Below are 27,838 nucleotides of genomic sequence, written 5' to 3'. Positions count from 1 at the left end.
TGTAATCCAATACATAGATTATTATAAAGGAAACAAGGAACAAAGGTATTTTTGTTGTTTTGTATTTTTATTTTTTATTTTACCTCATTCTTGCCCAACAGCCCCCTCTTTTGGTGCAAACACTGTACAGCTACATATGGAACAACAAACCCCAGCAGGCATTGCGGCAGCACGCGCAGCAGCTGTCACGCTTGTGTGTTCGTTTCCATGGGAAAGGTCGTACACTCACACACCCCATCGGAGGAGCTAGGGAGCAAAAGACAGTCTACATCTAACTTATTTTAAGATGAAGATGAGTTGTTTTCAGCTAATTCAGACAACGAAATGAAGAGGAGCCACCGCAGTAAATGGTGAGTAGAAGCCCAGAGATATAAGTCTGTGCACGACTGATTTTAGCAAGTAAACTGAAAACTTGCGACTGCATAATCAACAAACATTATATAACCTCTCCTGGATAACAATCAAAAGAAAAACTAGACTGTGCGTATGATTTACCTTTTAATTACAACACTGTGGCAGAAGTTGTTACCTGTATAAAGATTTGAGTTGGCCTACTTTTCACCTCAGTATTTCTTTATTTCTTTGTAACACTTCTTTCTTTGCAAATCAGTTAAATCTGACAAGTGAATATCCACGTGTGTTTACAATAGAGTTGCCCTTGATTATCTTGATAAGTGCATTTGGCCCGGATGTGTGTCTTAATACCTTCCAATCCCCTCCAGCAGACTGCCATATGTGAGAGCTAAGAGCAGACAAGTCCTCCTTTGCTTGGTCAGTCTTTTGTTCCTTCTTTTGCTTCAGTAATTATTTGATTTTCTTGTAGCATGGGCAAATGAAGATGTTTAAGCACTACAGGAAAAAACAGGCTATTTATTTTTACTTGTAACATATACATTTATATAATTATGCCTTATTTGACACCAGTCTCTTGATATTAGAATTTATAATAACCATTTATATGTTTTCTCTTTGTTGTTATAATATAATGTGATGTGTGAGCTACTGTGTCCAAATAATGTCCCTTGTGGATCAATAGTTTGTCTACATCTAAGTCTATTTCTGATCAAATATATAGTTGAGATTAGAAATGACCCTTGCTTTGAGATTGTTTCATGAAAATAATGAAATGTCTGATCCCTAATAACAACCCCTGAAACATAAAACAGTGTCTATTATTTTGACTGTGACCCACCTGCAGTAAGTGAATGCATGTACCAGGAATACGAATTCAGAATATTAATTTTGAGTAATTGTATTCTGGTGCAGTTTTTCCATTTCATTTGGTGGTATTCAGAATTCAGCTACTAGGAATACATTAAAGTATTTGATCATGTAATTTAGGCTTCAAAGTGCGCATAATTAGTGAGAAAAATAGAAACCACAGCTCTTTATGGTGAGGTATACTTTTCCCTCCCCAGTTAGTGACAGGAAACATTTTTAAAACAGTGAAACAAACATAAATCTGTTTTTAATGTTGCCTCTTTACAATCTAGTTTAAACGCAGGGTTAGTACCAATAAGCAACAAGTGATATAACATCCTATTTACATCTCCTTTGGGCTAATCTGCTCAGGGCTACGCTGTCATCTCCCTCAGGTGGTCATAGGAGCGTCCCACTACTGCGCCACACACACCTAAGCCTCTCAGTCAGGCAGGATCAACAACAGACTTAAGCTGTCTCTATAGGTCACTGTCAATTATCCCGGAGATCTTTACCGGTATCATTTTTGTTACAGGTGTTGAAGAGCAGCCAAAAAAATGCACTGGATTCTGGACCATTTAAGCCTTTTAAGAGTGGAGCTTTTGTTTTGAATGCCAAGACGTGAGAGTGTGAGCTGTGTAACGTAGAATCCTTACCTCAAAGGGAGCAGTTTTTGCCATAAGGAATGAGTATTGACATCGATTTGAGATGATGAACCGCTACACCACCCTGAAGCAGCTGGGTGACGGCACCTATGGGAGTGTGCTGATGGGGAAAAGCAATGAATCTGGAGAACTGGTAGCCATCAAGAGGTGAGGACTAATTTATAAGTATTTAGAATTCACTGCAATGTGGTTAAATACCATAGATACCAAATACCATAATGTGAGATATAAGGCATTTAAAGTGCCCATATTACATTATTTCTGATGTTATAATGTTGGTTCCTCATCAAAAACATACCTGGGCTTGTGTTTTGTTTCATTCACACATGTTTTACACACAACCTCTGCGTATTTAGGGTCCTTCTTCTTTCAAACGGAAATCACTCTGTTCCACCTTGTGATGTCATGGCGTAATGCAGGACACACTCCACTGTGTTTTTAAATTACATACACCTTCACTAGAATCATTTGGTAACTTGAAAACTATCACAACATGACATCACAAGGTGGAACAGAGCACTTTTCACTCAGATGTGTGAATGAAACAAAACACCGGGTATGTTTTTTTTGGAGGTATCAACATTCTAACATGACTTAAAGCTCCTAGGAGTCAATTCTGCATAATACAGGACCTTTAAATCTAACTTGTCCCTAGCTCTCACAAATCTCTTGGCCCATCACTATTATTCACTTGAAATAGTGATCTGACCTCTAGCACAGTTTAGAACAGCTTTTTCAGACAGAAAAGTGAAGCAGGGAAAGCATCATATAGTGACTCACATGGCTCATGTAATAAATAAAATGTTTTATGATTAGATAAAAATGAAGAATTTTAAAATGTATGAGAAAAAACTTTTTCTACTTTAATATTTCAAGGGATTTGACTTTATCAAGAGATGCAAATTAGATTCTATTTACTGTGTTAACCCAGCATGGTGAGAGACTAAATACTGAAGAAGTTGTCATATATAGACCTGTCACAGTAAATACTTCGACTTATTGTTTAATATATGATAAATGGTATAATCTTTTTTTGGGACAATATTTAGTACTTTTTCTTTGCACTATTATGAAATTTGTGGTTATTTTTTGGCTATATAAGATTTGACCTGTAAAAGGTTGAATTCATAACTTCTATGACTCATTACAGATGCAAAGTAACTACTTAAGTGTTAAATTCTGCTATTTATTTATTGCAGCCCATGCTTTTTTTTTTTTACAATATTGTAGATTTAGAATAGTTTTTGGGGGATAATCCTGCTTTAGGTTTATTGTGTCAGTGGCATAAATCAGTTTCAATATGATCCTTTATCGTCTATATTTACTTTGCCTCCGTCACCATGCAAAGCAAACAAACTAGGCAGCATGCTGTTGTCTCAGCAGCACGGCAGCAGCGTACTTTAATTATGAATGGGGATGTGGGTGGATGTGTGGATCATTTGGTTACCATGCAAGACAATACAAGTGTGGACGGTGAAAGGCAGTGAAAGTAGAGGGCTGGGTCAGGTTCCTGACACTGTGGAAGGACTGACAGTAACTGGCCTCTGCCCAAACTGAGGATTGCCATCGGCACCAGCTGTAACTCTTACATAATCCTGGGTGTTTAGGCCTCCCCAGTCAGATCACTTCACAGGTACTTAAAGGTACAATATGTAACTTTTTTGATGAGCTTCTTAACTGTTCCACTGTATGGGATTAAACACAACTATCTATTTATTTTATTAACAATAAACTTAATACTTTTTTAATTGAATTTGAATTTCAAATATAATAAATAGCTTCGAGTCATTAAGACAAACCTATAAATCAATGTGCAAAATGCATACAATACTATTTGTAAACCTGGAAGGAGATGCAACCTCATGTTTGGATACATAAATTGAAATTGCTCAAGCTTTCACATTTAATTTAAATCTTTGTTTTTGCATCCTAGGATGAAAAGAAAGTTTTATTCTTGGGATGAGTGTATGAATTTACGAGAGGTGAAGGTAAGTGTTGATGTTAACATGCATGTGATTTGCTAATGCCTTACCTTATATAAATAAATAGTTTGAAAAATATTTTTGTGTCACGTTCTTACTATTTCTATGTGTTTCTTGTAGTCTCTAAAGAAGCTGAACCATGCCAATGTTGTGAAATTAAAAGAAGTTATCCGAGAGAATGACCAGCTGTATTTTGTGTTTGAGTACATGAAAGAAAACCTCTATCAGCTAATGAAGGACCGGTAAGACCTCCAGTGTCTACAGCATCACATTCTCAGGCTGTAATTACAACAGTTGAATGAATTCAACTGTATTTAATGGTATTTTCCTCACAAACGCAAATAATCTACAATATGTTTATTTGTATATGATGTGCATTCAAAATTGTATGACACTGCACTGGTTTTATTTTACAGAAGAAAATTGTTTCCAGAATCAGTGATACGAAATATAAGCTTTCAAATTTTACAAGGCTTATCATATATTCATAAAAATGGTAGGTAGTGTTGTGTTTTCTTCGTGCATAGTCATTGCATGGGAAATGGTCACACTGCAAGAGTCTACTCATTTTATGTTGTGTGTCAGTGTGTGCCAAAAATGTAAAATGCATGAGAATCTTGTAGTCATTAACTTTCAGCTTTATCCTTTAGATGCGTGGATGTTTCTTAAATTCATCTAAAACAGTATTCGTTGCAGTCTAAGCATCCATTTGTATTTCATCTGTGCAGTTGCAGGCATCCACCCATCATTACTATCTCCTCTTTTTAACATCTTTCTCTATTCTCTCTTGTTTCTTCTCTTTTGCCTGTCTCTTGGCCTCTTTTCGCTGTCAGGGAGAGTAAGATGTTCTCTGAGAATGAAATTAGGAACATCATGTTTCAAGTGCTTTCTGGCTTGGCTTTTGTTCACAAGCATGGTAAGGGCTTCACTGTCACAATGTCATAATGTGGTGTATTGGGAAAACCTTTTGTAGTTTTGTGTTTGTGTTTGTGTTGTGCTGTGTATTTGCTCATCGTGATATGTATCTATTGTGATTACTATGTTAAGTACACGGCTAACGGGAAAGAAACTAGACCTGGTACCACAAAATCCAGCATGTTCAAGTCATGTCTTGTCCCAGTGGAATATACTGTAATTATGTATTATATAACTTTTTTTTTTTTTTAATGGACACCAGTTGGCCCTCAATTTGGTAATGAAAATAATATTTTGATGCAGCCACTGCTTTTAGGAATTAATAAAGAATAGGTTTTGTTATAACAGTGATCAATAAAAAAAAAATTAGGAATGAACTATATTGATTCAATTAATATACACGATCTAAATGTTTCTCATTTTCATTCAAACTTTTCATTCAAACTCCATCTTGTGTCTCATCTTATCTCATAGAATTGGAGTAGTTTTGTATAAATATTTTTACTACTGTTTTGTTGAAATATATAAAAGCACAACAAACGTAGTTTCAAAAGGATATTGTCAGTACTTGAGTATGAAAGTGTGTCACCTCCTATCTAAAACTTTTATGTGATACAGATTTAGGTTCAATTTAAATGCAGTATGCAATTCAATGTTCAATATCTAAATCTTTTTCAGGATTCTTCCATCGTGATATGAAGCCAGAGAACCTGCTTTGTATGGGCCCAGAACTGGTGAAAATAGCGGACTTTGGACTGGCCAGAGAAATCCGTTCCAAACCACCATACACTGATTATGTGTCAACAAGATGGTAAGCTCATATTCTTAACTTAAATGTTCTAGTCTGTGCACTTCAGTTGAATTAGTTTTAACTAATAGTATTAGTATTGTAAATCACTTCCATTAATGCAGTACATACTGATTATTATACCTATGTTACATGACTAGCTTTTACTAAATGCTGTACTGCTATATTGTCTATAGTCTTGATTAATTCTTCAGTCTAATCCATAACACTTTATTATTAAATATCTGTTCTAATTTATCTCTAGGTACCGGGCTCCAGAGGTCTTACTGCGGTCATCCATGTACAGCTCCCCCATCGACCTGTGGGCAGTGGGCTGCATCATGGCCGAACTCTACACTCTCCGACCTCTCTTCCCTGGGAACAGTGAAGTTGATGAAATTTTTAAGATCTGCCAAGTCCTGGGCACTGTGAAAAAGGTTAGAGGAGTCTTAAGGTGGAAGGGCTGCTTGACCTTAGTTCAACCATTTAATAATTCACAGACCCAACTATACCACAGGGGCAAGTTCTTACAAATAGTTCTGAATGTTTTATGAGGTATTGTACAAAAGCATTAAAGATAACCATCAAATTCATTGTTGACGTTGAGTTGATGCTGACCAGATGGTGTTGTGTTTCTTCATTACGTACAGGGGTTCTCAAAGTGCGCTGAAGGGGTCATATAATTCTAATGGTGCACAGCAATCTTACAATTCAAAAGTTTAGATAAATCTGTACTGGGCTGTAGACTTTTGCTAAGACATATTCACCTCATTTTGCTGGACTTCAGATGACATCACAGCATTTTACTGGCTTTTATTAATACAGATGGGGACAACTAAAATGAATATTGTTAAATGTTTTTGTTGTATTACAATGAATTCTTAGGTCTAGTCACTAATAGAAACGATCACTGATAGAAACGATCAGATTGTGAATTTACCTTGTGGTTATTTCATTGCAAAACACAATGTAATCAATAGGGAGTATGACATCTTCACAGTCTAGAATCTGAAAACTAACACTAAAAGGCTGACTGTAAACAATATTGTTTTTTGTATTTAGGGGGACTGGCCAGAGGGATACCAGCTGGCTACCGCTATGAACTTCCGCTTTCCCCAGTGTGTACCGACCCATCTGAAGACCCTAATCCCCAATGCCAGCAATGAAGCTATCACTTTAATGAGAGACCTGCTCCAATGGGACCCCAAGAAGAGACCCACAGCTGTACAGGTAGTTTTACATGTGTAGGAAAACCAGGGATATTCAAAGTATACAGATATTTAGGCATCTAGTATAACTGGATCAAAATGAAGGCCTCACCTGACCTGTTCTGCGTAATGTTTTCCACTGAGCCCACTGTATGACGTGTATAAAGATTAGTAACACTCATGGGAATTGACTTGTTAGACATAATTTATGCCATGTAGAGATGAGTGAATAACTAGGGAACATCCTTCTAATGGGAGTGCTTTCTCGTCTCCCATGTGTGTTCATGCTGACAGGAAGTAGGTCTAAATTTAACATTTTATAAAATGTGTAAAACTTGTTTACATTAAATTATTAATTGAGTGTTGTTTATGCAACATGCAGAGAGCTGTTCCCATCTTGACAAGAGGAGTTTATACAAGTTTCTTCAAAATATTTTTGCAGCATGTTATAAATGTACAATATAAATATAACCTTCAAATAAATATGTAACTCCGGTTATTTAGAGTTTGTATGGATGGATCAGTATGAATCAGTGCTGAGACTTGTCAATGTCCTGAGTGTATCCTATCTAAAGCCCATAGTTGCACAAAGTACATTAAAAAAGAGTAACAAAGTAATTATGTTTGGTGTTTTTAGGCTTTGCGGTATCCATACTTTCAAGTGGGTCAAATTTTAGGTTCAAGTCAGGAGGTGAAGAAGATCCAGGCCAGACCTCAGGCTCCAAATCAGCCACAAGAGCCTAAACCCAAACCAAAACTCCAACAGTCCTCCTCTGGGTCTAAAGAGTCACCATCAAACATCAAACAGCAGAATCAGCAACCTCTTCAGCCCATCTCTGTACAACAAACTGACAACACAACACACCTTAACCAAGCAGTAAGTGTTCCTATTATCACATTTGTTACTATTATATATGTGATTTGTGTATTGATTGAATCTCTCTGCAGAAGGCTGGCTCTCTGGGCAGTGAGAATGGAGTTGGAGGGATTGGGATGGTGAAAAACGGTCGCCGCCGCTGGGGTCAAACCGTGGCCAAGACGTCCGACAGCTGGGAGTCTGACGTATCTGAAACTGCAGCTTCCATCTCCAAAAAGCCCAGCCTAATACAGTCAGAGGAGGAGAAGACTAAGCACCAAACGCAGTAAGATACACAACTGTTAACACGATCTAACTAAATAACACTAACTATTAACAGTAAATTGCAATGAAGGATGTTAATTCAGTTACAATACAATTGTTTTTGTGTGTTTTTTAACTGTCGAAACATGAGCAAGGACAGAAACATTTTTTTTTCTTAATTATTCCATTCTTACAATTACCAGTACATGTTTTTTTATATTATATTGCAGTTGTCTCATTGATATTTCACTTTTTATCACTTCTGAATAGCTTAGTTCTGCATGTAGTTCATGTAATCAAAACTATTAAACTGCAGTCTAATACACTTGTAGCATACAGCAAGAAATCCATGTTATGTTTTACAAAAATAAACATTGTATTTGTTTGAGAGAAGGAAATGTCATAGAAACATTAATAAGATGACTGTTATCTTTTTAGGATGAAGGATCAAAAACCTTTGTATTCCTTCAGCTCTGTTACCAAGCTACCTAGCAATGTTAAGGTTAGCCAAACTGACCCCAACCTTCCTGGATCTGCTGCACGCCAACACTATCTCAACCAGTCACGATATCTCCCTGGTAACAAAGCATTAAAAACTGTGTTGTTATATCACACATTTGAATACTATTTATCTAATGTATTTCTTCCATGCTTGTTTTGCTGTAAGGACTCATTGGTAAAAACCAGAGTGGAGATAAGGAGCTGGGATCTATGACCTTGCGAGACTTGTGGGAGAACTCATCAAACACTGTAAATAAACCGCTGGCACCCATTGGAGGGGGATTATCTGTCACCAGAGCCAACGCAGGTAAAGACTCATGTACAGTGATGCAGTACTAAGCTGAGGTGTCCACATTCACTACTGGACACAAGGTAACAGAAGAGAAAGTTGGTTGGAATTGTTTCGTGTAAGATATGTTATTACTACTGTACAACTAACTAAAATATATATTTAAATTAATATATTAAAGTATTTCAGTAGTATAGTATGGCTTTCACTTCACAGTATATTGAAACCATCACACTAATTAAAATGAAAACAACAGCTTGAAATATTTAGCTCTGTACCCTTTTTTGGCATCTCTATTTTAACTGATGCAAGTATTGAGACAGTCAGGAATAAGATATTATCAAAAACAAAACCAACTGGACTTGGACTGGACAACTTTTGAAGCTGACATTTCATTACCAACCAGGTAGCTTCAGGAAGGCTTGTGTTTATGTCTGTGAGGTAGCAGTAGACCACAAAACACTTACTAGTAATAACTACTACAGTACTAATTAGCCATAGTAAAACATGGAGAAAGAGTTCATTCAATTCATTATGAAAACATAATTTATTAAGACTTATCCAGGTTTAGTAAACAACTTAATACAATAACCCAAAATTAATTAAGTAGTTTTTAAATTATTATTATCATTCAAATCCACAGTCATACTATACAGACATCAACAAAACAAATTAAAATGATAAGCAATTATTAAGAACTTAATGAACCTGTAACCCGTTTATTAACCAAATATAGACCTATTTCTTATAAACATTAATAGAGAAATGTAATATGTACCTTTTGATTCTTATTGCATTCCTATAGAAATATATATATTAGTCAGTTGTCCAATCAGCCCATAACAATGACTTGGATGACTCTTTATTAATAATACATGTTTAAATTGAGCTGAATGACTCGTGACACCTGACGTTATATAATGTGACACTTCTTGCACTCTCTGATTCAAAGACTCTAAATGCTAATGGCGCCGCTAATGCGCTGATCAGTATTAATAGGGCCAGAGTTAGGACCCAGTCTATGTGTCTGCGACTTAGGAGCGCAGCTGAGACCTGTATAATTCATTTGTTATGTAGACAGTCACACAATATCGCTCCCTACTGTGCCCGCATCATTCCCCAGCCTTCTGTCTCTTTCTTTCACCTTGTCTCTCCATCTTCATTTTTTATTCATGAGATTCAGACTTTCAGCAAAAGATCAAGTGCTCCTTAAATGGCTCTTAAATGTACCCCCTGCTCACTGGTCCCACCCCCGAGCAACCACTAATGTTTGTTTTAAGACTACAAAAGACCTTCAGATGTGGAAAACAAGAATACATTTGGGGAATATATTATATTATATCTTTACCCAATTATTACATTATCTTATTTATTTTTTGCTCTTCCTTTTGCTTATCACTTCTGTTTTTCATTTCCCTCTTTGCATGCTGCCTTTGCTAGAAGAGAGTAAGTCTATGGAAAGCCCACAAGAGAAAACTATTGTCAAAGAAAAGGCACTTGAGAAAATTGATCTATCCAAAGGTATTGAAAAGATAGATGTTTTTGTTGTCTGTTGATACTTTGCAGGGGCATCATGCTGGGGGGTTCCACATGTATGTTTATTGGCAGAATGATCACCAGTTACCATAGAGATGCAAACATTAGGAAACACAGCCAAATAAGTTTTAAGACCACCTGAAATCTCAAGAAAAAATACAAAATGGGTTTAAACAACACATCTTCAGAAGGCTGTGATCAATACAAAGTTTCACGGTCCCGTTTAGGAGTTTGATTTTGAAACCTTTTGACTTTAATGTTATTTGAGAGGGACATGTTTAGGAGCTCAAATCAACTCAGTTGTAGTTTAAACTGTTATTTCAGGTCAGATTGTGTTAAAATAAAGATCAGATTAAAGTCTAACAGGCCTCAGACAGAGCGGTGCGTACAATTATCATTTCACCCCCAAGGAATGTTGATGATCAGCTGCAAAGTATCAATATGAATGTAGTAGTAGTGATTATCACATTAGTTATTATCAGCCGAATACTGCATACACACCCATATACAACCAACATATTTACTGAATCTAAACAAACACTAACTTGGCTGTGTGTTTTTCACATTTTTATAAATTTTATGTTTTCAAATTTAATTTAATATTTTAATTGAAAACCATCATTTTTAACTGTGAATGATCAGCTTTTGGCTTTTTAAATAGTCTCAAATGCCAGTCCTTGGCCTGTAAGAACATGCTGGAGCAAATTCAATCTTTGGAGGATTAAATAGGACTGTGGGATTAATAGGAGTTTGATTTGTTTATGTTAATAAAATTAAGATTAAGAATTGTTTTTAATTTAAAAATGTGACCAGTCAGTACAATAAACCATTTATAAAGAAGACATTAACCATTGCAGATCTGTCAGAAGAGTGAAGTTTGGAAATGGTCTTTTTCTTGTGTCTATTTGTTTGTTTGAATAACGTTTCTTTCTTTTCATTTTTATCTAACATTTCAACTTAATATACAAACATTGAAGCAACATCAAATAGCTGGAGGGTGACTGGAGGAAAAACTAACAACCAGTGTGATGTGACAAGCTTTTCACTCAAACGCTTAACATGTGAATGACAGCACCAGCTAACATCCCAGCAGGACCCCCACTAACAAATACACAGTTTACATTGTGAACTAAAGAGGTGTCTCCACTCAGTAGAAGCTTAACTGAGCAACAACCTTAACTGACATAATAGTAACAATACAGCATTTCACTGATAACTGATAACGATCTGCGACTGCTGCCGGAGCAAACCACTCAATGACATCAATCAGTCAGGCTTTTGAATATGCACGACCCACTTCACACGAGACTAAATGAGTGAAAAAGACTAACACAATTTTAGCTAACAAAACTTCTCCTTGTATTGAACTAACACTACTTTGACCTGTTTTAAGGCAATTTTGTGAGCACCAAGTACAACCTCTCTGCTGGATACATGCCTTCGTTCCAAAAGAAAGAGGTGGGCTCAGTGGGACAGAGGATACAGCTCGCTCCTTTGGCTGGGCAGCACTCGAGTAAGTCACTATTGTATTAACTGATTTGCCTCAATACACAACAATTCAAACTCTCCAACTAAAAGCTTTTTTTCAGACTGTGCCCTCTTTTCCTTCTCCTGATTATAAGTCTAAAACCTATATACTAAATCAACATTTTCTTTCTGTTCTTTTCTAGCTAGCCTATCCTGTTCTGATCTTAAAAAAGAAAATTCTAAATCTGCAAAACCTAAGCATCTGTCTAACTCACCTTTGGGGGAAAACAATGAAGGTAAATAAACTATCTACTGTTTCATTTTGGGGCCTTCATTTTAAAATTTCTGTTATCCATTAGTTAAAAGTGCACTATGTAACCTTCTGGTGGACAGTATACCACTTGCTTGTCTCCATGGAGATGTTACTGCTTTGCTGGTATGTTCCACAGCGTGACATTAAACTTGTCTATACGGTATTTATTCAGTCAGTGGAGTTTTTAATGTCTACAAGTTTAATGCTGTATAGTGGAACATCCCAGACAAAGCAAAACATCTCCATGGAGACAGGCAAGTGGTTGGCACCAGGAAACTTGTAGTGCATCTGTAATGGAGTATGTTTTATTCAACAAGCTGTAGCTCAACTCAGTGGTATTTTATTTTAGATTATGAAGACTGGAAAAGGAGAAGTGAGCGCACTCAGCTGAAGGGGAGCAGTTACTCTGCTTTGGGGAAGACCTCTGGAAACCTCCTGCCCAGGGCCCCTGCAGTACAGCCGGTGCACGGGAGGATAGACTGGACGTCCAAATATGGAGGCAATCGGTAGTGTTGGGAACATATGCTGTATACTTGTAGCTGGACTCTTTAAATAATGCACTTCATATCTTTGACATTGTAGTACTTTTATTTACTTGCAATAGTTGTTGTACTCTCACTAGGTTTGCTCCATCGATTTGAAGATTTATCGAACATTGCCATGCACTGGATCTGTACTGTAAGCTTGTACTATGGTTCGGTTTAAGGACAAGCCAACGTTGGAACTATTTATTTTTTCATTGCTTAACTTGATTTAATGCGATGAATGTCAAATAGGAGATTCACCTAAGAAATGGTAATATAGAAATACTTCCCTTTAGCTTAGCAACAAATACAAGCACAATGACTTTTTATACTTTTTAAAAGGGATGTGTTCTTTGTATTATTAAACTGGTAAATTAATGTTTTATTACATTTTATACATTGACATTTTTCAGTTTACAAAAGCAATAAATGAGACAGCTCTGTTTTTTATAAACGTTGTATTTTGTATTTTTTATTTACATAAAATGTTTACATTTTACAAAACTATTTTAAACAAAGACAAATACTGTGTGACGTTATACAGACTTGTTTGGTTTCTGCAGCAGTGTTAGGCCAAGTTTTCCAACCATCAGAAGACTACAAGAATTACAACATTTTAGTAACAAGGAATAACAATAATGTGGGTAGTGGTTGTAATAGTAGAAACAGTTACCTTGCTCCAGCCATTATACCAGCGGGGAACAGCTTTCTAGATGCGTAAAACCTCTTTCCCATGACTCCTGATAATGTCCCAGCAGTAGCTAAAAGTTCAAATAAAACCACGTCTTATTCCATGTCCTTTTGGAGTAGAAAGATTTGAGTTCAGCTTTTTCTTACCGAGTGACACCCAAATATTATTCGGGTCATTGGAGATCTGGTAAGCACCCAAACCAGCAAGTCCTCCGAAGAGCAGTCCAGCACCCAGAGAGGGGACGCTACCTGTAGAATATAGAAAATGAACAGCTGTACTTGACACCTTCAGACCAAACAGTAGAGATCACTTTATGCAGCCAGGCAAATCAGTGTGTTTAGAAATGCTAAAACAACTGGGAATGACCATCTACTTTGACTTGTATAAGCAATTAATTTCAATGTGTATGTATATATATATATATATATATATATATATATATATATATATATATATATATATATATATATATATATACATATATATATATAATATATATATATATTATATAATATTTTTTTTTTTTTATTACTACTTTATTTCTCCACTTACCTGCTTTCACATAGCCCACGACACCCCCAGTGGCAATCAGAGCTGCGTATCCATATCCAACCCAATCCACAGACATGTCGGACACCTGCAAGAGACAAAACCACAATTTAAGACGAATAAATACATCAACAAATGGAACTGTCAAATACTCACAGTTGTAGTATTATAAAAAGGACTCAGAGTAGTCTGTGGTACAGAGCTACTGAACAACACTAAATGAGCAACCAGCAAATAAGGAAACATTATAATCGCCCCAAATCTTCCGCCATCAGATCAAAACAGCTACTGGGTGTTTGGCAATTTTGAGCGTTATAACCGAGCGTCTGGTTTGGTAGATAAGAGCAACTGACGCATTAGCAGGAGCTTTACGTACAGAGGCAGTGCGCTATGGTCATGTATATAGTGGATTAGACCAAACAAACTAAGGCATAAATGTGAAAGAGGCTATACAGACTTTCTACTAACACTTCCCTATTTTATCAAATGTGCATAATTTCAACAAAAAGATTCATCACCTTGCTTCTTGTGGCTATTCCGACGACCTTCGGGATCTCCAGAAGCGTGTTCTCCACCGGGTGAAAAATATGGGTGCACACGTGTTATGACACTGCGTGGTGGCTGATGGGATATGTAGTAAAATACTTACTTTATCTAACACGAGGACATAATCTAATTCATAGAATATGTTCACCACCCTAGATGTGAAGTGGCCTGCACTGGACAAGGAAACCAGACCGCAACAAAATAATCATGGTTTATGAACCTAAGCAGCCAAGCAGATTTTTTTTCCTTTCCCAAATCCATTTTCCTATTAACAATTCTTCAAAATTAAAATCAATTCTTTAGCCTTTAGTCCCAGAATAGTCATGTTTTATTCGACATTTAGGCTCTCTCTCAAATCATAGTCTACTAAAATAATCACCGAGTGATAGTCGTTACATGTATGACCACAGGATGGCGCCACAGGATTGTACATGGTTAAAGTTAGAGATTATTTCATTTGGTTATAATATTTGCAAGTAGAATGCTCCCTAAATTAACTCTATTATAGGCAAGAAACTCCTCCCTACAGTAGGCCTACATGAATACCCTATTCCTAAGCTCATTTATTTTATTTTATTTGTGTGTCTATTCATATTTTATTTCTTCATTTTGCTTGCTGTAATTTATTTTATTTCCATAAAATAACAAATTAAGTTAGGTTTATATATTAATTTTGTAATAGGATATTTTGTTGAAGGAAGCTTCCAAGAACAACGTTGCATGAAATTCTTCAATGTGTTTCTATTAAGTAACGCTACGTGGCGCTCTAACACAACCCATGTATCCTCCCAATATGAATTTGCAATAGTCTCAAAACCCTGCAAGCAATCTTTTGGATTTGACCACGCAGTTCAAGTGGAATAGGCAACAAGTTGGAGGGCGCTGGTGGCACTTCTGACTGGCACTGAATCCGCACAAAACTTACTTTGTTAAATAGTACATTGTGAATATCAGTTATACTAGTATTTAAATACCAATATTATTATTTAGAGTAATCATGTTATTAGTATTTCATATATGGCTGTGAGCTTTTCCTACTGCATGAGTCAGCTGGAATAATATGGTTTATCATCAGAATCTCTGCGCGCAACCACTAATCTTTTTGACCCTATTCCTCTTATACTGGACTGTCTCTCTTCGGGTGGCCGATCAAATATAGAGGCCTATGCTGCACATGATGTGCGCTGTTGTGTGTTTTAAGTTAAACAATAGGCGGGTTTCAAGTACATCAAATGAAGGCTGCTGTGTTAAATAGGAAATATTTTTAAGAACACAGACTTACTTTATTTTAGTTGTGTGCTTACATTAGGCCACTTATACAATCCTCAGACCGCAGCTTCTTCAGCACAACCTACGGTAAATAACATATGGTTTAACTTTACTACTACATTCACTGCATTTCTGTGCGCTGAATTGACTTAACGCAACAAGCCTTGGTCTTAAAAATGACTCAGGCCAAGTTACATTACGTTTTCTGTTTATCTTTTTTTTTAGTTTTCTGTAATTGCGCTCTTTATTTTTAGTCAGTGGAAATAATAAGTTATTCCTCCCAGTCCACGCCCGCAGAATTGCGCATGCGTCACCAGGTGGCCGCCACCGCTTTTATGGCCAGGTGAGACAATTCTACTCCAGGCAAAAAAGTCAAGCTTTTACTTTTCTATCGAAGACCTCCATGAGATTTATTCATCAACACAGAGGATAATAAAACAAGCGATTCCAAAAGCAGCGTCGGACAGAGAATGTCAATTATGGGCAAAATGGGAGAATGGCAGGTATGTGCTTTTTATGACAAAGAGAAAATCTTTGAAAGCTGTCATCATGTTGGCTTTAAATGTAGGTCTATAACACATTCGGGTCTGTTTCAAATACATGCAAACAAAAATATGTTCTATTACCCATTAAATGCAGCTACAGTTTCTGTGGTGTATTTTGCTTTTACATGATTTCTTTTAAATAGTATTTATTTTTTTCTTTGTTTAGGGAGTTAAAGTTTCATGCGTATGCAGACCTGGCACTCTGCTTTGATTGCTCCCTAAACTGTGATATTGTCGCTTACATAAAATGTTCTCTGAGGCTAATGTATAAACAATATTTTCCATGTTTGTTGAGGAGGACTTGGAGAAGAGGCATGTTTTTAACTTTTTATGGGAGGCATGCTTGCGCGTAAAATCACTGCGCCTGTTTTAGCCTGTACCTTTTATGAAACTCACTCTACCAAAACACACGAGCAAACACCAAGCAGTCCCTCTGTCACTGTCCGCTGGTTTCATCGTTCACTACTCATTAATAACAACAGCTCATTTAGAAAATGAGGGGCTCTCCACCAGAAATGGTAATACAGGTTTTAAGGGGAAAATTAAGCCAACGCCTTAAATAGTTGGCAACCTGTCTGCTGACCCACGACCCGCTGAGGTGAAAGCTGGGTCGGCGACAGAGCAGAGCCAGCTCCCCGAGCCGCTCATTCACATGAATCAGGCCCATGTTGTTGTGTTAATCATTTACACTGCCCCCTCCATGCTCCAAAGCCAAGCGCGTCTATGGGCTGTGGACCTGTAGATCCAAATGACCCAGACTTTTAACATGACGTTTACAGAGAAAGGGCATCTTCTCACTGGGATTAAAATAACATCTTAAAAAAAATCAAAGGTGACACTGACAACAAAAAAACGACTCACACATTATTTGCATACGGATTCACAAGTCTCTGCAATTGACCAAAATCAGACTCTGAACTGCTATGCATAAAACACAACAAAAACATAACAAAATCGAAATAAAATTTTTGTTAATGTCTCGTGGAGTTTATAGTTGCATAAAAGGCACACACAGAAAGAATCACATTTATTCAAAATTTGATGGCAAAAACCTCACATTTGTGTAGCCTGCAATGAATGGCACCATAAGTACAGCTCAATATAAAACATTTCTAAAGTTATTTATGTCAAAATATATTTACCATGGCGTGTTTTATCTGCAAAAAAGTCCTATAGATTTATTGTAACGCCAAACAGTCCCAGGTGAGCGCTCGGACCATGCATGTCTACACCCCTCCCCTTACACAAACACCTGAGTGAACAGTAGAAATAATACGCGCGTGTCGTAAACTTTTTTTTTTTTTTTTTTTTTTACCTGTGCGCTGTCCATTGGGCGCAGGAGAGGCAGATGGGAGAATCAAAACGGCTGTTGATATGCTAATGAGGCCCAGTGCACTGTGTGTATTATACACTGCACAGCCCTGCTTCAACTTCCACCATTAGAGGGAGACCTCAGAGCGCCAGACAGACAGAGAGCTGCACAGCTGCAATAAAAAGTAGTTTTTCTGAGCGGGAGCCACAATCCACTGAGTGAAAACAAGACCATAAGGCGATACCTATATTCTACTCAATAGCCACCTCTGCAACCCATGAAAATGCTCTGGAAATTAACTGATAACATTAAATATGAAGATTGCGAGGTAAGGGTGCTTTATGAATTTTTCGATTTTGCTCATTACATTCAACTTCAAATATTATTATTTTTAAAATATATCGTTTCATTGTTTTACATCGTTTAAGACTAGACTGTAGCATAAATGTCCTTCCTCCATATAGCTTATTTTTTTCTTATAATGTGATTATTATTACATTCTCAATCAATTATTATTATTATTATAATAATTATTATTATTATTATTATTAATAATAATAATAATAATAATAATAATAATAATAATAATAATAATAATATATATATATATATATATAATATAATGTCCGTAAAATATTGTCTTCATTTAAAAGCAAATATTAATTGTTTAATCACAAAAAATATGTCTTGCTGGTGTCATACTTTTATTAAAATGATTTGTGTTTTTTTTCTCCCCTGCTAAATATTTTTATATTAATATAATCCTATGAATTGCTTTATTCATTTGGTTAAAAGCCTTTCTTTTTACCTGATGCTTGCAAAAGGAGCGTGTAAAGTGTGTGTATTGGGAGGTCACTGCTGCCTGCTCTGTGTGCTCTGCTCTGCGTGTTGTTACGGGCTAACTTTGACAGAAAGTCAGGGAGTGGAGAAGCCAGTCGGACGTGTTTTTTGAAACCGTACGAGGAAACGCGGCAGGGAATGCCATAAGTGCTGCCCTGTGTTTTGAAGATTTATGAGTAAAGTCCCAATTGTTAAAAAGGATTGAACGAATTCCTTGAAAGATATTACGGTTCTTCATATTTGGACGCGCGTAAAGGTACTTAATTTTTGCGTAATTTTATTCGCTTCGTCTTTCCGGGTTAAAGTTAAAAGTTAGCAGGTGCGACACGGGGCTTTGGAGGCAGACAGCGATCTGTGGGACTCGCTGACCCAATGGAAGACAGCTCGCAGTCGGACTCTGACGTGGAAAACAAAGGGACGAGCGCTAGAAACGTGCCGATGGTGGAAAAGTCTGTCGCGGCGTGTGCTGGACGCTCACCCGGCTCAGAGGTGCACATTGTTTCCTTCCATTGCTCCTTCTTTTTGTCTCTGGTCCACCTCCCTTTATTCCTATATATTTCTTTCACTTTTTGCGCTTTGGCCCTGGGACCCTTTTAAACTGCCCCCTCCCTCTCTACTCCCTCCTCCCTCCCTCCTCACTCCTGATTCGTCAGACAGGGAGTGAATGTCCCTCTTTTTTGTCTCTCTCTCTCCCTCTCCGCTGCTCTGATTAGATATACTGATTCCTCCTTTCAATGGACGTCATTTAAGCGCAGACTCCTGCCTTGAGTTGCGTCCTCCGCTTCACGCCTGATTTCCGAACCAGTCTTTTTCCTCCCCTCTTGTTATTATTTAGTATTGCTCTAATATTAATAGTCATGAGTGCGTCCGATTAGGAGTCTGAGAGGGAGACGAAGAAGCGGCTCTGTTGCTATAATGAGCTCAAGCAAGAGGACGGCTGCATTGTGATAGAAGCCAGAGGGACCGAGAGAAACTTTTTGAGGCAAAAATCCGAAAAACCTGCGTTGTTCAGCGCCAAATGAAGGGCAGTGGGGATTTTATCTATCATTTCTAATGGATTATCGTCCTGCTGTGGCACGCATCTGATCGCTGGGCCATCGCGATCTTGCAGAAGAAAACATATTTTGTTTTTGTGGGAGATTCCGGTCGTTGTTGCTGTTGGGCATACCCATCGCTTGCACCGTCTCCCTAAAACACGCAGAAGTGTGTTGTGAACTTTCCTACTTTAGACGCACCAAAAATCTGTAAAATGTTAGTGCACAGTTTTTCCGCGATGGTAAGTTTGTGAAGCCTTGGTGTGTCATTCACTTAACAAGTTCTGTTTTTACTACAAACGAATTCTGCTTGCAATATTTGTGTTTCCTTAAAAACACACGCTTCGGTGTGTTTTAATTGTAAAACTGTGAGATGCTCATTTATTTTATTGTGGGCCTATTTTTTTAAACAAGAAAAAAATGTATTTGTAAAAATGAAAAGCCTTTCATTTAGCCAATGGAAAATCCTAACTGCAAAATAATATAGTCCTTCGTAGTCATCATCCAGTCCAGCGCTTTTTAGATTTTTTTATACAAGCTGTAATTATTTCTGGTAATCATTTCTAATATACCATTCTGTGCGTCTTAGGATCGTCATGACGGCACCAGCAATGGGACAGCCAGGCTACCTCAGCTGGGCGGCGTGGGCCAGAGCCCGTACACGAGCGCGCCTCCGCTCTCCCACACACCCAACTCGGACTTCCAGCCTCCGTACTTCCCTCCACCCTACCAGCCTATCTACCCGCAGTCTCAGGACCCTTACTCACATGTCAACGACCCCTACTCACTCAACTCGCTACACGCACAACCACAGCCGCAGCACCCGGGCTGGCCGGGTCAGAGGCAGAGTCAGGAAAGCGGCCTGCTGCACCAGCACCGAAGCTTGCCCCATCAACTGTGCCGGGAGTATCGCAGGGAGGTGCTGCTGCCGTCCGGACACGGCATCGACACGGGACTCTCGGACTCTATCCCTATCCATGGAATACCTCACTCATTAGAAGACGTTCAGGTAAGAAATCTATAGATTTAATTTACAATTTATTGTACTGGAAGAAATCTAAGCTATTCCTGTTACATTTTTGGAATAAAAAAATGTTGTAATCAATTCTGCTAAAATGTAATTCAGCTTTATATAAGTTTGACAGACAACGTTTCAAATAAATATGGGCATAAATTACATTAGATATGTCTATGTGATTTTATTTTTTTAATAACAGTGGGCCTATTATAATATATTTACAACAAGCGCGTATTTACCACTTTTACGCACGTTTTAATATAAACCTTGTGTTTGTATTTATTGTGTAATAGTGCAGTAGTTCAGACATTAAAATCATGCCAAATATAATTTTACTATCTGAGGTCTTGTTTTAACTCCTCGTCTTTATGAAATCACTCATAATGAAACAATATGAATTGTGGCTCTGTACCGGCAAGCAATAAAACGCAGCACTGACTCTCTGAAAATAAATAGACTAAATGAATAAATTACATATTTTTCTTTTCCAGTGTATTTTGTGATTTTAAATTGGGAATAAAAAACAATAATTCTCTAATTAGTTTATAAGGCTTTATTGGGTTACGCTGCCTTAATTACTAACCAATAGATTACAAGTTTCCAAGACAATCTAACACAAAATGAGGTCAGGATTATGGGACGACACAGCTGCGTTATTTAAGTCTGAGGAATCTGTCCGTGTAACCTGCTAAAACATAATACAAATAATAACAGGTATGGGCCTCGGGAACCGTGTGTTTGGCTGCTTGTAGCCGCTAATTGTGTGATTCTTTGTTATAGCACCATGTGGAGCGCTCAGTTCCACACAAGTGAGAAACATATTTTGACGCTTTGTGCTAAAATTGTCCATTTTGTGTCTCAGGCCGTTGAGGATCAAGGAATCCACATTCCCGACCAGACTGTAATTAAAAAAGGTAAGCAATTTCCTCTGAGATATCATGCATATTTCCACCACTAGGCTACACACGCACGCGCACATACACACCATGCGCCATTCTGCTCCAGAGAGCTCGATGCAATGCGGTAATGCCTGACTGATCCTAATACGCAGTAGCCTATTTTTCATTACATGCTTTCCAAGTGCATCAAACGGGCTGCAACCCTTTTTCCTCGCGATGATGGAATTTACTGAGAGCGTTTGAAAGCAGCAGGGAGATGAGTGAGGCGGTGGGTTTTGTAGTATAGGCCCGTGGTGTGGATGATTAAAGATACAGGCCTAAATAGGGACATAATGTGCCGGCTCTTCGGCTGTGAAGCTGGAGTCGGGCTGGTGCTCGGATCTAAAATGGAAGCTGGTGGCTCAGGCCTGTTCGGAGCTGCCGGTGATAGTGACATTAACGGAGGGGATCCAGTTCATGCTCGTGTCCTTTCAGCAGTGTAATAGGTTATTGGAGCAGAATATGGCAGGCATTGCTAACATTTGAGTTTATTCGTTCCACGGTTTACTATATAACACAATTACAGATTTTTCCCCCTTTTATTGCCGTTTTAACATTTTTCCTTTTTGAATAATTGCATCTGCAAATCAGCTTGATAATTGGCTTCTTATATTAGTAATCTCTAGAGTTCGTTTAACTCCTATTGTCTCTATTAGGCTCCCCTGAGCCATTAATGTCACAAGTGATCTATCCAAAGGCGCGCGGTCGCCTTTGTCTCCGGTTACTGCACTCACACCAAAAAACGTGTAAAGCCCAGTTGTGCCAGAGCCCCCTCCCGGCTTGAAATTTCACCCGCTGTTTCGCTTGTTCTCAAAAGGATATGTCCAAATACTTAAGAGAGCATCTTTGATTGCATGGGAGCGTCATGCGCAATGTTGAGAATAATTTTAATGACTGCAGGCTAATGTCAACATATTATTATTATTATTATTATTATTATTATTATTATTATTATTATTATTATTATTATTATTATTATTGAAAACTCTCTTTATTGAACGTATTAAAGTAACGTTGAACTCCTAAATCCGGGGACTAAATCCCCTTTCTCATTTAGTTAAGGCTCTGCATTGCATGAAATTCACTGAGCACGGTCTCTCTCTCTCTCCTCTGACTCCCAATTCCATCCCTCTTTCCCCTGACCTCCTTTCCCTCCCCATTTTACTACAGGTCCAGTGTCTTTATCCAAGAACAACAACGTGTCCATCCCAGTCAATAAGGATGGTCTTTTCGGTGGGGTAGTAAACCCCAATGAGGTCTTTTGCTCGGTTCCGGGTCGTTTGTCTCTGCTCAGCTCCACATCAAAGTACAAGGTCACGGTGGCCGAAGTGCAGAGACGCCTCTCACCGCCTGAGTGCCTGAACGCCTCGCTGCTGGGCGGGGTGCTGAGGAGGTGAGTGTCCATGTCACAATCTACCTGCGTTTTTATACAACGCTCCATTCTTGTACTCAGCCTGCTTCTCCCCCCTCTCCCCTCTCTCTGCTCTGTACCAAGAATAATTAAAATCGACCAACCATGACACCCAGCTCCTGCATTTAAAGCAGAAGGGGTCTGTTAAATTCCATATTAACTTCCCTCTCCCTCCTATCTCAAATGAATGTAGGCCTAGTCAGTTTCAAAGCCAGCTCTATAGGCCCAGTGAAGGCATTACGCGTGAAAACATTGGTCTCCAGTGAACAGTCTTGTGAAGTGCTGCACACACGCAGCCTGTAATAGTGCTGCCTATTAAGTAGGGCTTTATTTATTCATTTTCTACTGTAGTTGTCTGGCAAATACGCTCCCTCTCCTTTAGCTGTATTTAAAATGGGAATGAAAGAGACATAATTCTTTGTGATAATCCGTGTTAGAATATCTGAATTCACACGCAATAAAACAAACACATCTGAGCAAATTTTGTTATCCAACTAATAATAATTATAAAAATAGTAATAATACATCCGAAAAAAAAAGCTTGAAAAATACAATTGTTTAACGCAGGGTGGTCATATTGATAATTATGGAATTTGCAGCAGACTCTTTAATATCCTACCCTTTCTTTGTTCACAATTGTGTAGCATCCAGACATTCCTCCACGCACACGCCTCTACAATGTCTTTCTGCTTTGTCTCGTCGTCTGCAGGGCCAAGTCTAAAAACGGTGGGAGATCCTTGAGGGAGAAGCTGGATAAAATCGGCTTGAATTTACCTGCGGGCAGACGCAAGGCAGCTAACGTCACCTTGCTGACGTCACTCGTAGAAGGTAAGTTTTCAAATCTCGTTTTCACTCTCTTTATTCCCGCGATATCTGATGAGGCCCCCTCCTTTCTCTGCTCCTCTTGTCTCTCCCTCACTCGCTTTCTCTGTGTTGGAAATCAGCATATGCGCTCATCCGTGTAATGTGGACCGACTTTGCCTCGCAAGTAATAAAGCATGAAGGATGTGTGAGAGACACACACACACATAGATAGAGCCAGAGCGAGGCTGGGAGAGAGAATGGTGCTAGTGGCTTTGCAGCGTTTGGCCTTAGCTTTGAGGAGCGCAGGTCCACGCCTGGCCTAGTTTACCCACTGGATGAATTTGTGTTGAAGTCCAGTTAATTATTGCTTGTTTATTAGGCACCGCTGAGCCGCTTCACCTCTTGCAAGAGAAGTCGATTGATTTATTAACCCTGCATTGTTTCTAACATTAATACAGTCTGGATATGGCGGCACAGGGCTGGGGTTTAATGTTGGCTTAATTCTTTCGTTAATAGCTTCTCTTGCTTAGGTTTTTGCTGAAGATTTTCTGTTGCATGCAAATGGCATGGCACTGACCTATTTGGAGCTATATGTTTTGAGTCTATTAAAGAATAAATTAGTCAATTATGGTGCACTGAAAAGATGCCTTTTCGTGACTGGATAAATCCATTCCGCTCGCAGTTGAACTGATTAGCCTATTCAGTGCAGTGGTATTTGGTGTGCTGTGGGTTTCCAAAGGTGAAAGCACGCGCTGGTTCATTGGTCCTTGTTAATCATTATTGCAGGAGGACCAAATGCAATATTCATTGAGCTTCGTAGAAATTTGGTGGTGTATTGTAATGAGCCGCGAGAAATGTATGATTGTAGGTAATAAGGAGGTGGTGGCACGTGGGGGCGGGTGTGCGCACGTGCGTATTTGTGTCAGGACAGCTGGTTAGTGAAGGGACAGTGCGTTTTCTTAAGTACTGTCATTGTTTATGATCCGTTCCTTTTTATGGAAACGAGTTTACTGGACTCGAGCTTTGATGCTAATTGGCGCATGCGTTCTTCCGGAGCGCAGGCTTTGGGGCAGGAAGCCCCGCAGTAAAAACTCAACTGCTTCAGGAAATTAAAACCAAAAACGAAGAATGAGAAGAGACGCGGAATGTCGCGTAATTCTCTTAGTATGTCTCAAGAATGCGACATCTTGTGTAATCCTTTCAAAGTGAGTAGGCAACCCATGCCTGTTTGATCTGTGGGACCCTCTGTAATGCGCACGCATTGTAATCAATGGCACGGTGTTTAACAGGACGTCCAGTCTATGATTCATATTTGCCTATTTTAAACTCCGTATTTATGCTGCCTCTTCTTGCGGTGTGAATGCAGTCAGAGCCGCGTTATTGTAGTTTGATTGCTCTGTACAGATCAGATCAAATCCATAATATGTGAGTGAAGCGCAGTGAATAATCACCAATTCCTCTCTCTATTTCCTAGGCGAAGCCGTGCATCTTGCCAGAGACTTTGGTTATGTCTGTGAGACTGAGTTTCCAGCCAAGGCAGTAGCTGAATATGTAAACCGTCAGCATTCCGATCCAAATGAACAAGTCCAAAGAAAAAACATGCTATTGGCCACAAAGTAAGTGCTATCATTAAATTTCACATTGTCACATAACATTAATCAAGTGTTGTTTTGATACTTTTAGTGCCATCCATGTGAACCGTTTTTAGTTGTTGTTTTTTTAAAAGCCCATATCGTTCGTAAAAGACTGGAACAGTAATTTTACATTTGCTGTGGATGTGTGGAGATATTATGCCTTCACTTGGCAGATTTTTTTTTTTCTTCCAGCAGCAATTAGTTTAGACTGTGATTTCAGTGCCACTGACATATAGCTGGTTCCCTTCCAACGCTACCATTGGTTATTTTTACTGCGCGTCAAACTGAAACACGGAATTCCTAACACAGGCGCAAGTGCAGGCCTGTTTTCAGTATTGATGGCGCGCCATTTTATCAAACTCTTGGTAGCTATGGCAACTAACAAGTAATCACGAAAGGATCGGCGTGCATTTATTGGAGCAATTTATTTCACGCTTCCTTTGTGCTTTTTGCACTCAAAGATACTCCTTTACATGTGGGCTGATAGCTTAGCGTACAAAACGTTTTATTGCACCGGGCTTATTTATTTGAAAGCCTACTCGATATGTCAAACGGATGAACTGTAACAAAAATATATTTGACTGTAGGCCTGTGTGTGCTAAAAGGTTGATGCTTGGTTTGTTAACACGCGCTTCTCTCTGCCTCCAGGCAAGTGTGCAAAGAGTTCACAGACCTGTTGTCGCAGGACCGCTCGCCATTGGGTAACTCACGGCCGCAGCCGATCCTCGAACCGGGAATCCAGAGCTGCTTGACCCACTTCAGTCTCATCTCACACGGTTTCGGCACGCCGGCCTTGTGTGCGGCAGTCACGGCGCTGCAGAACTATCTTACCGAGGCAATCAAAGCCATGGACAAAATGTACCTCAACAACAACCCCAACAGTCACTCAGATAACGGCACTAAAGGCGGAGACAAAGACGAGAAGCACAGAAAGTGACGCTACCATCTGCTTCCAGGGCCCACATTTCCACCTGCTCAATTTTCCCGTTCCCACCCACGTCCATTCAATATAAATATTATAAATACCATATAAATACTATTGATAAAGTTGACCGTGCCACTTCCAGACCTGTTTTGCGTCTTTCCTTTTTACGCACCACTTCTTTGGAATCATAAGAGGCCATCCTCGTCTTCTTATTAAAAAATAAAAAGAACGCTGCAAAGGAACAGCTCCAGGAAGGAAAACATTTTGTTGTTGCCTCACACAGAGAGAACTTTTTTATGTACTCTCCCCTCTTTATTTTTATGAGCTACAAAGACTGAAATCCTGCAAGCCCATTTACTTCTCAATTTGCTGATTGTGACACGAACTCTCAACGCAAGAAAAAAGCTGAACACGGATGAATTCTTATCAGTATTGTGAATAAATATGAACTCTCCAACAGATCTCCATCAGTTGTACTCCTCCAAGTGACCAACTTGAACTTTTTTTTTGAATTTCAACACGATTCGCGGTTATATAAGGGAATCAGTGTTCATGTATGTATATATTTATTTATGTGTAATTTAATGGGAATTGTAAATATGGTGCGTCTGTTCTTTTTTATTTATCTGGTGCCTCCTTGTTTTAGTGGGTTTTGACTATTTGGTTAGTTCTTCATGTGATTTTATGGTTCTTAGAAAAACTGAAGTTTTTGGGGTATTTTTTTATTTCTCTGGGATATATTTCAATTCAGCCCTCTTGTAGCATGTTGAGGCGACATTGAAGCAAAGTGAACAAATTGACCAGAAATAAAACTTCAATTTCACTCTTATCTCTCTCTCTCTGAATATCATCCAGTTTATTTGAAACGTCAGTGACACCCGCGAGAGTTTTATTTGTTTCTATTTTTATACAAGCTTCTGTGTTGTGCCAATCAGAATTCACCTCTTGTTCTCTCCTCGAAAGCACCATAAAAGCAATAAATGGTTGTCTTTTTTAAATGTTCGATTCAAAAGAAACACGTTTTTCATGGGACCACCTGATATCTTGTCCTGTCCGAAAATGTCCAGAAATTGGAGGCGGTTTTAGCTGTATTGTATAGACACATGTGCTGGCAATAGTTCCCATGCCTGTCAATGTATTATAGTCCTTTGTTGCCCAGAAAAAAATAAATATTTGATACGCTTCATCTCGATTTTATTCATATCATTTAATGTTTTATTCACTGGCCGCTGTTTTCTTGAACTTTTTTAGTCGTGCTTGTATTTTTGCCCGTTTTCAGCTGCTACAGTAATTGAGTTTAAGTCTCCCTTGACAATTGCCCCTTGCAATAAGCAGCTGAACTCATTGTTTCCCTCAAGTATAATAAAAAAAATCTTACTTTAAACTTCGTAGTTCAGAGCGCAGGATCCAATGCAGGCCAAATGGCTCACAACAATGGTTAGATGCATGTTTGAAGTGCGCAGCGCCACCCTCCAGCTAAAACCCTCTGAGATGTATATGGGCCTGGTGTGCAATGTTTGCTTGTTACAGACTATATTTGGATCCTTATTCAAAGACACGCATCAAATATTTGTGGTGTTGTTTGCCTCGCTGTGTAATCAATGAGCGATCATCTCTCACTCTGGTGGATGTTTATGTATATTCCGAGTGTAATCATTAGACTTTATAACGAATATTCTCCAAATGGTGCTCTTTGTCTGGCCCTTGCAAAAATGACAGCTGGCCTTTTCTTTGGTCTATTCTGGAGTGTTGAGCAGCCAAGCGGAGGCTTGCGTCATATTTTAACATGTAGGCTATTGGTGGTCTATACATCAA

At 38.5% G+C, this 27,838-nt stretch overlaps 3 protein-coding genes across 12 annotated transcripts; 2 read left to right on the top strand and 1 right to left on the bottom strand.

Moving 5' to 3' along the window:
- The first annotated feature begins 150 nt into the window (after window positions 1–150).
- On the top strand, window positions 151–12,955 carry mak (male germ cell-associated kinase). Of its 8 annotated transcripts, XM_055151068.1 has the most exons (16): window positions 151–350; window positions 1,736–2,012; window positions 3,799–3,853; window positions 3,968–4,089; window positions 4,264–4,343; window positions 5,441–5,573; window positions 5,815–5,986; window positions 6,612–6,779; window positions 7,395–7,634; window positions 7,706–7,899; window positions 8,316–8,455; window positions 8,545–8,685; window positions 11,597–11,716; window positions 11,874–11,966; window positions 12,333–12,489; window positions 12,606–12,955. In XM_055151068.1, exons 2-16 carry the CDS (start codon window positions 1,909–1,911, stop codon window positions 12,622–12,624), a joined length of 1,938 nt encoding a protein of 645 aa, XP_055007043.1. In that variant the 5' UTR covers window positions 151–350; window positions 1,736–1,908; the 3' UTR covers window positions 12,625–12,955. The 8 variants fall into 8 exon arrangements, with proteins under 8 accessions (XP_055007043.1, XP_055007045.1, XP_055007044.1 ...); XM_055151070.1 differs by lacking the exon at window positions 11,874–11,966; XM_055151069.1 differs by having other exon boundaries at window positions 12,333–12,955.
- Window positions 12,949–14,385, bottom strand: tmem14ca (transmembrane protein 14Ca). Of its 2 annotated transcripts, none has more exons than XM_020925743.2 (5): window positions 14,266–14,385; window positions 13,751–13,835; window positions 13,345–13,446; window positions 13,181–13,268; window positions 12,949–13,104 (listed from the first exon to the last, which is right to left on the bottom strand). In XM_020925743.2, exons 2-5 carry the CDS (start codon window positions 13,824–13,826, stop codon window positions 13,044–13,046), a joined length of 327 nt encoding a protein of 108 aa, XP_020781402.1. In that variant the 5' UTR covers window positions 13,827–13,835; window positions 14,266–14,385; the 3' UTR covers window positions 12,949–13,043. The 2 variants fall into 2 exon arrangements, with proteins under 2 accessions (XP_020781402.1, XP_020781401.1); XM_020925742.2 differs by lacking the exon at window positions 14,266–14,385 and adding an exon at window positions 13,904–14,205.
- Window positions 14,386–18,601: 4,216 nt separating this feature from the next.
- tfap2a (transcription factor AP-2 alpha) lies at window positions 18,602–26,846 on the top strand. Of its 2 annotated transcripts, none has more exons than XM_020925659.2 (7): window positions 18,602–18,748; window positions 19,883–20,302; window positions 21,174–21,225; window positions 22,420–22,642; window positions 23,370–23,488; window positions 24,939–25,080; window positions 25,747–26,846. In XM_020925659.2, exons 1-7 carry the CDS (start codon window positions 18,632–18,634, stop codon window positions 26,033–26,035), a joined length of 1,362 nt encoding a protein of 453 aa, XP_020781318.1. In that variant the 5' UTR covers window positions 18,602–18,631; the 3' UTR covers window positions 26,036–26,846. The 2 variants fall into 2 exon arrangements, with proteins under 2 accessions (XP_020781318.1, XP_020781321.1); XM_020925662.2 differs by lacking the exon at window positions 18,602–18,748 and adding an exon at window positions 19,349–19,535.
- Window positions 26,847–27,838: the final 992 nt, after the last annotated feature.

Source organism: Boleophthalmus pectinirostris, unplaced genomic scaffold (genome assembly GCF_026225935.1).
Source record: "Boleophthalmus pectinirostris isolate CB_2022bp ecotype Guang Dong unplaced genomic scaffold, ASM2622593v1 HiC_scaffold_15, whole genome shotgun sequence".
Lineage (NCBI taxonomy): Eukaryota > Metazoa > Chordata > Actinopteri > Gobiiformes > Gobiidae > Boleophthalmus > Boleophthalmus pectinirostris.
The sequence above is the reverse complement of the archived record's forward strand: the minus strand, read 5'-3'. Positions and strand labels throughout refer to the sequence as shown.

What these genes read in the sequence shown, in the direction of transcription:
- mak (XM_055151068.1), top strand. Translation starts at nt 1,909, where the DNA reads ATGATGAACCGCTACACCACCCTGAAGCAGCTGGGTGACGGCACCTAT. An exon ending in CAACACACCTTAACCAAGCA is followed by an intron (nt 7,635 to 7,705) that starts GTAAGTGTTCCT and finishes ATCTCTCTGCAG; the next exon opens with AAGGCTGGCTCTCTGGGCAG. An exon ending in TTTGGGGGAAAACAATGAAG is followed by an intron (nt 11,967 to 12,332) that starts GTAAATAAACTA and finishes ATTTTATTTTAG; the next exon opens with ATTATGAAGACTGGAAAAGG.
- tmem14ca (XM_020925742.2), bottom strand. Translation starts at nt 13,993, where the DNA reads ATGTTTCCTTATTTGCTGGTTGCTCATTTAGTGTTGTTCAGTAGCTCT. An exon ending in CTTTTTATAATACTACAACT is followed by an intron (nt 13,836 to 13,903) that starts GTGAGTATTTGA and finishes TGTCTCTTGCAG; the next exon opens with GTGTCCGACATGTCTGTGGA. An exon ending in CGTGGGCTATGTGAAAGCAG is followed by an intron (nt 13,447 to 13,750) that starts GTAAGTGGAGAA and finishes TATATTCTACAG; the next exon opens with GTAGCGTCCCCTCTCTGGGT.
- tfap2a (XM_020925659.2), top strand. Translation starts at nt 18,632, where the DNA reads ATGGAAGACAGCTCGCAGTCGGACTCTGACGTGGAAAACAAAGGGACG. An exon ending in ACTCATTAGAAGACGTTCAG is followed by an intron (nt 20,303 to 21,173) that starts GTAAGAAATCTA and finishes TTTGTGTCTCAG; the next exon opens with GCCGTTGAGGATCAAGGAAT. An exon ending in AACATGCTATTGGCCACAAA is followed by an intron (nt 25,081 to 25,746) that starts GTAAGTGCTATC and finishes CTCTGCCTCCAG; the next exon opens with GCAAGTGTGCAAAGAGTTCA.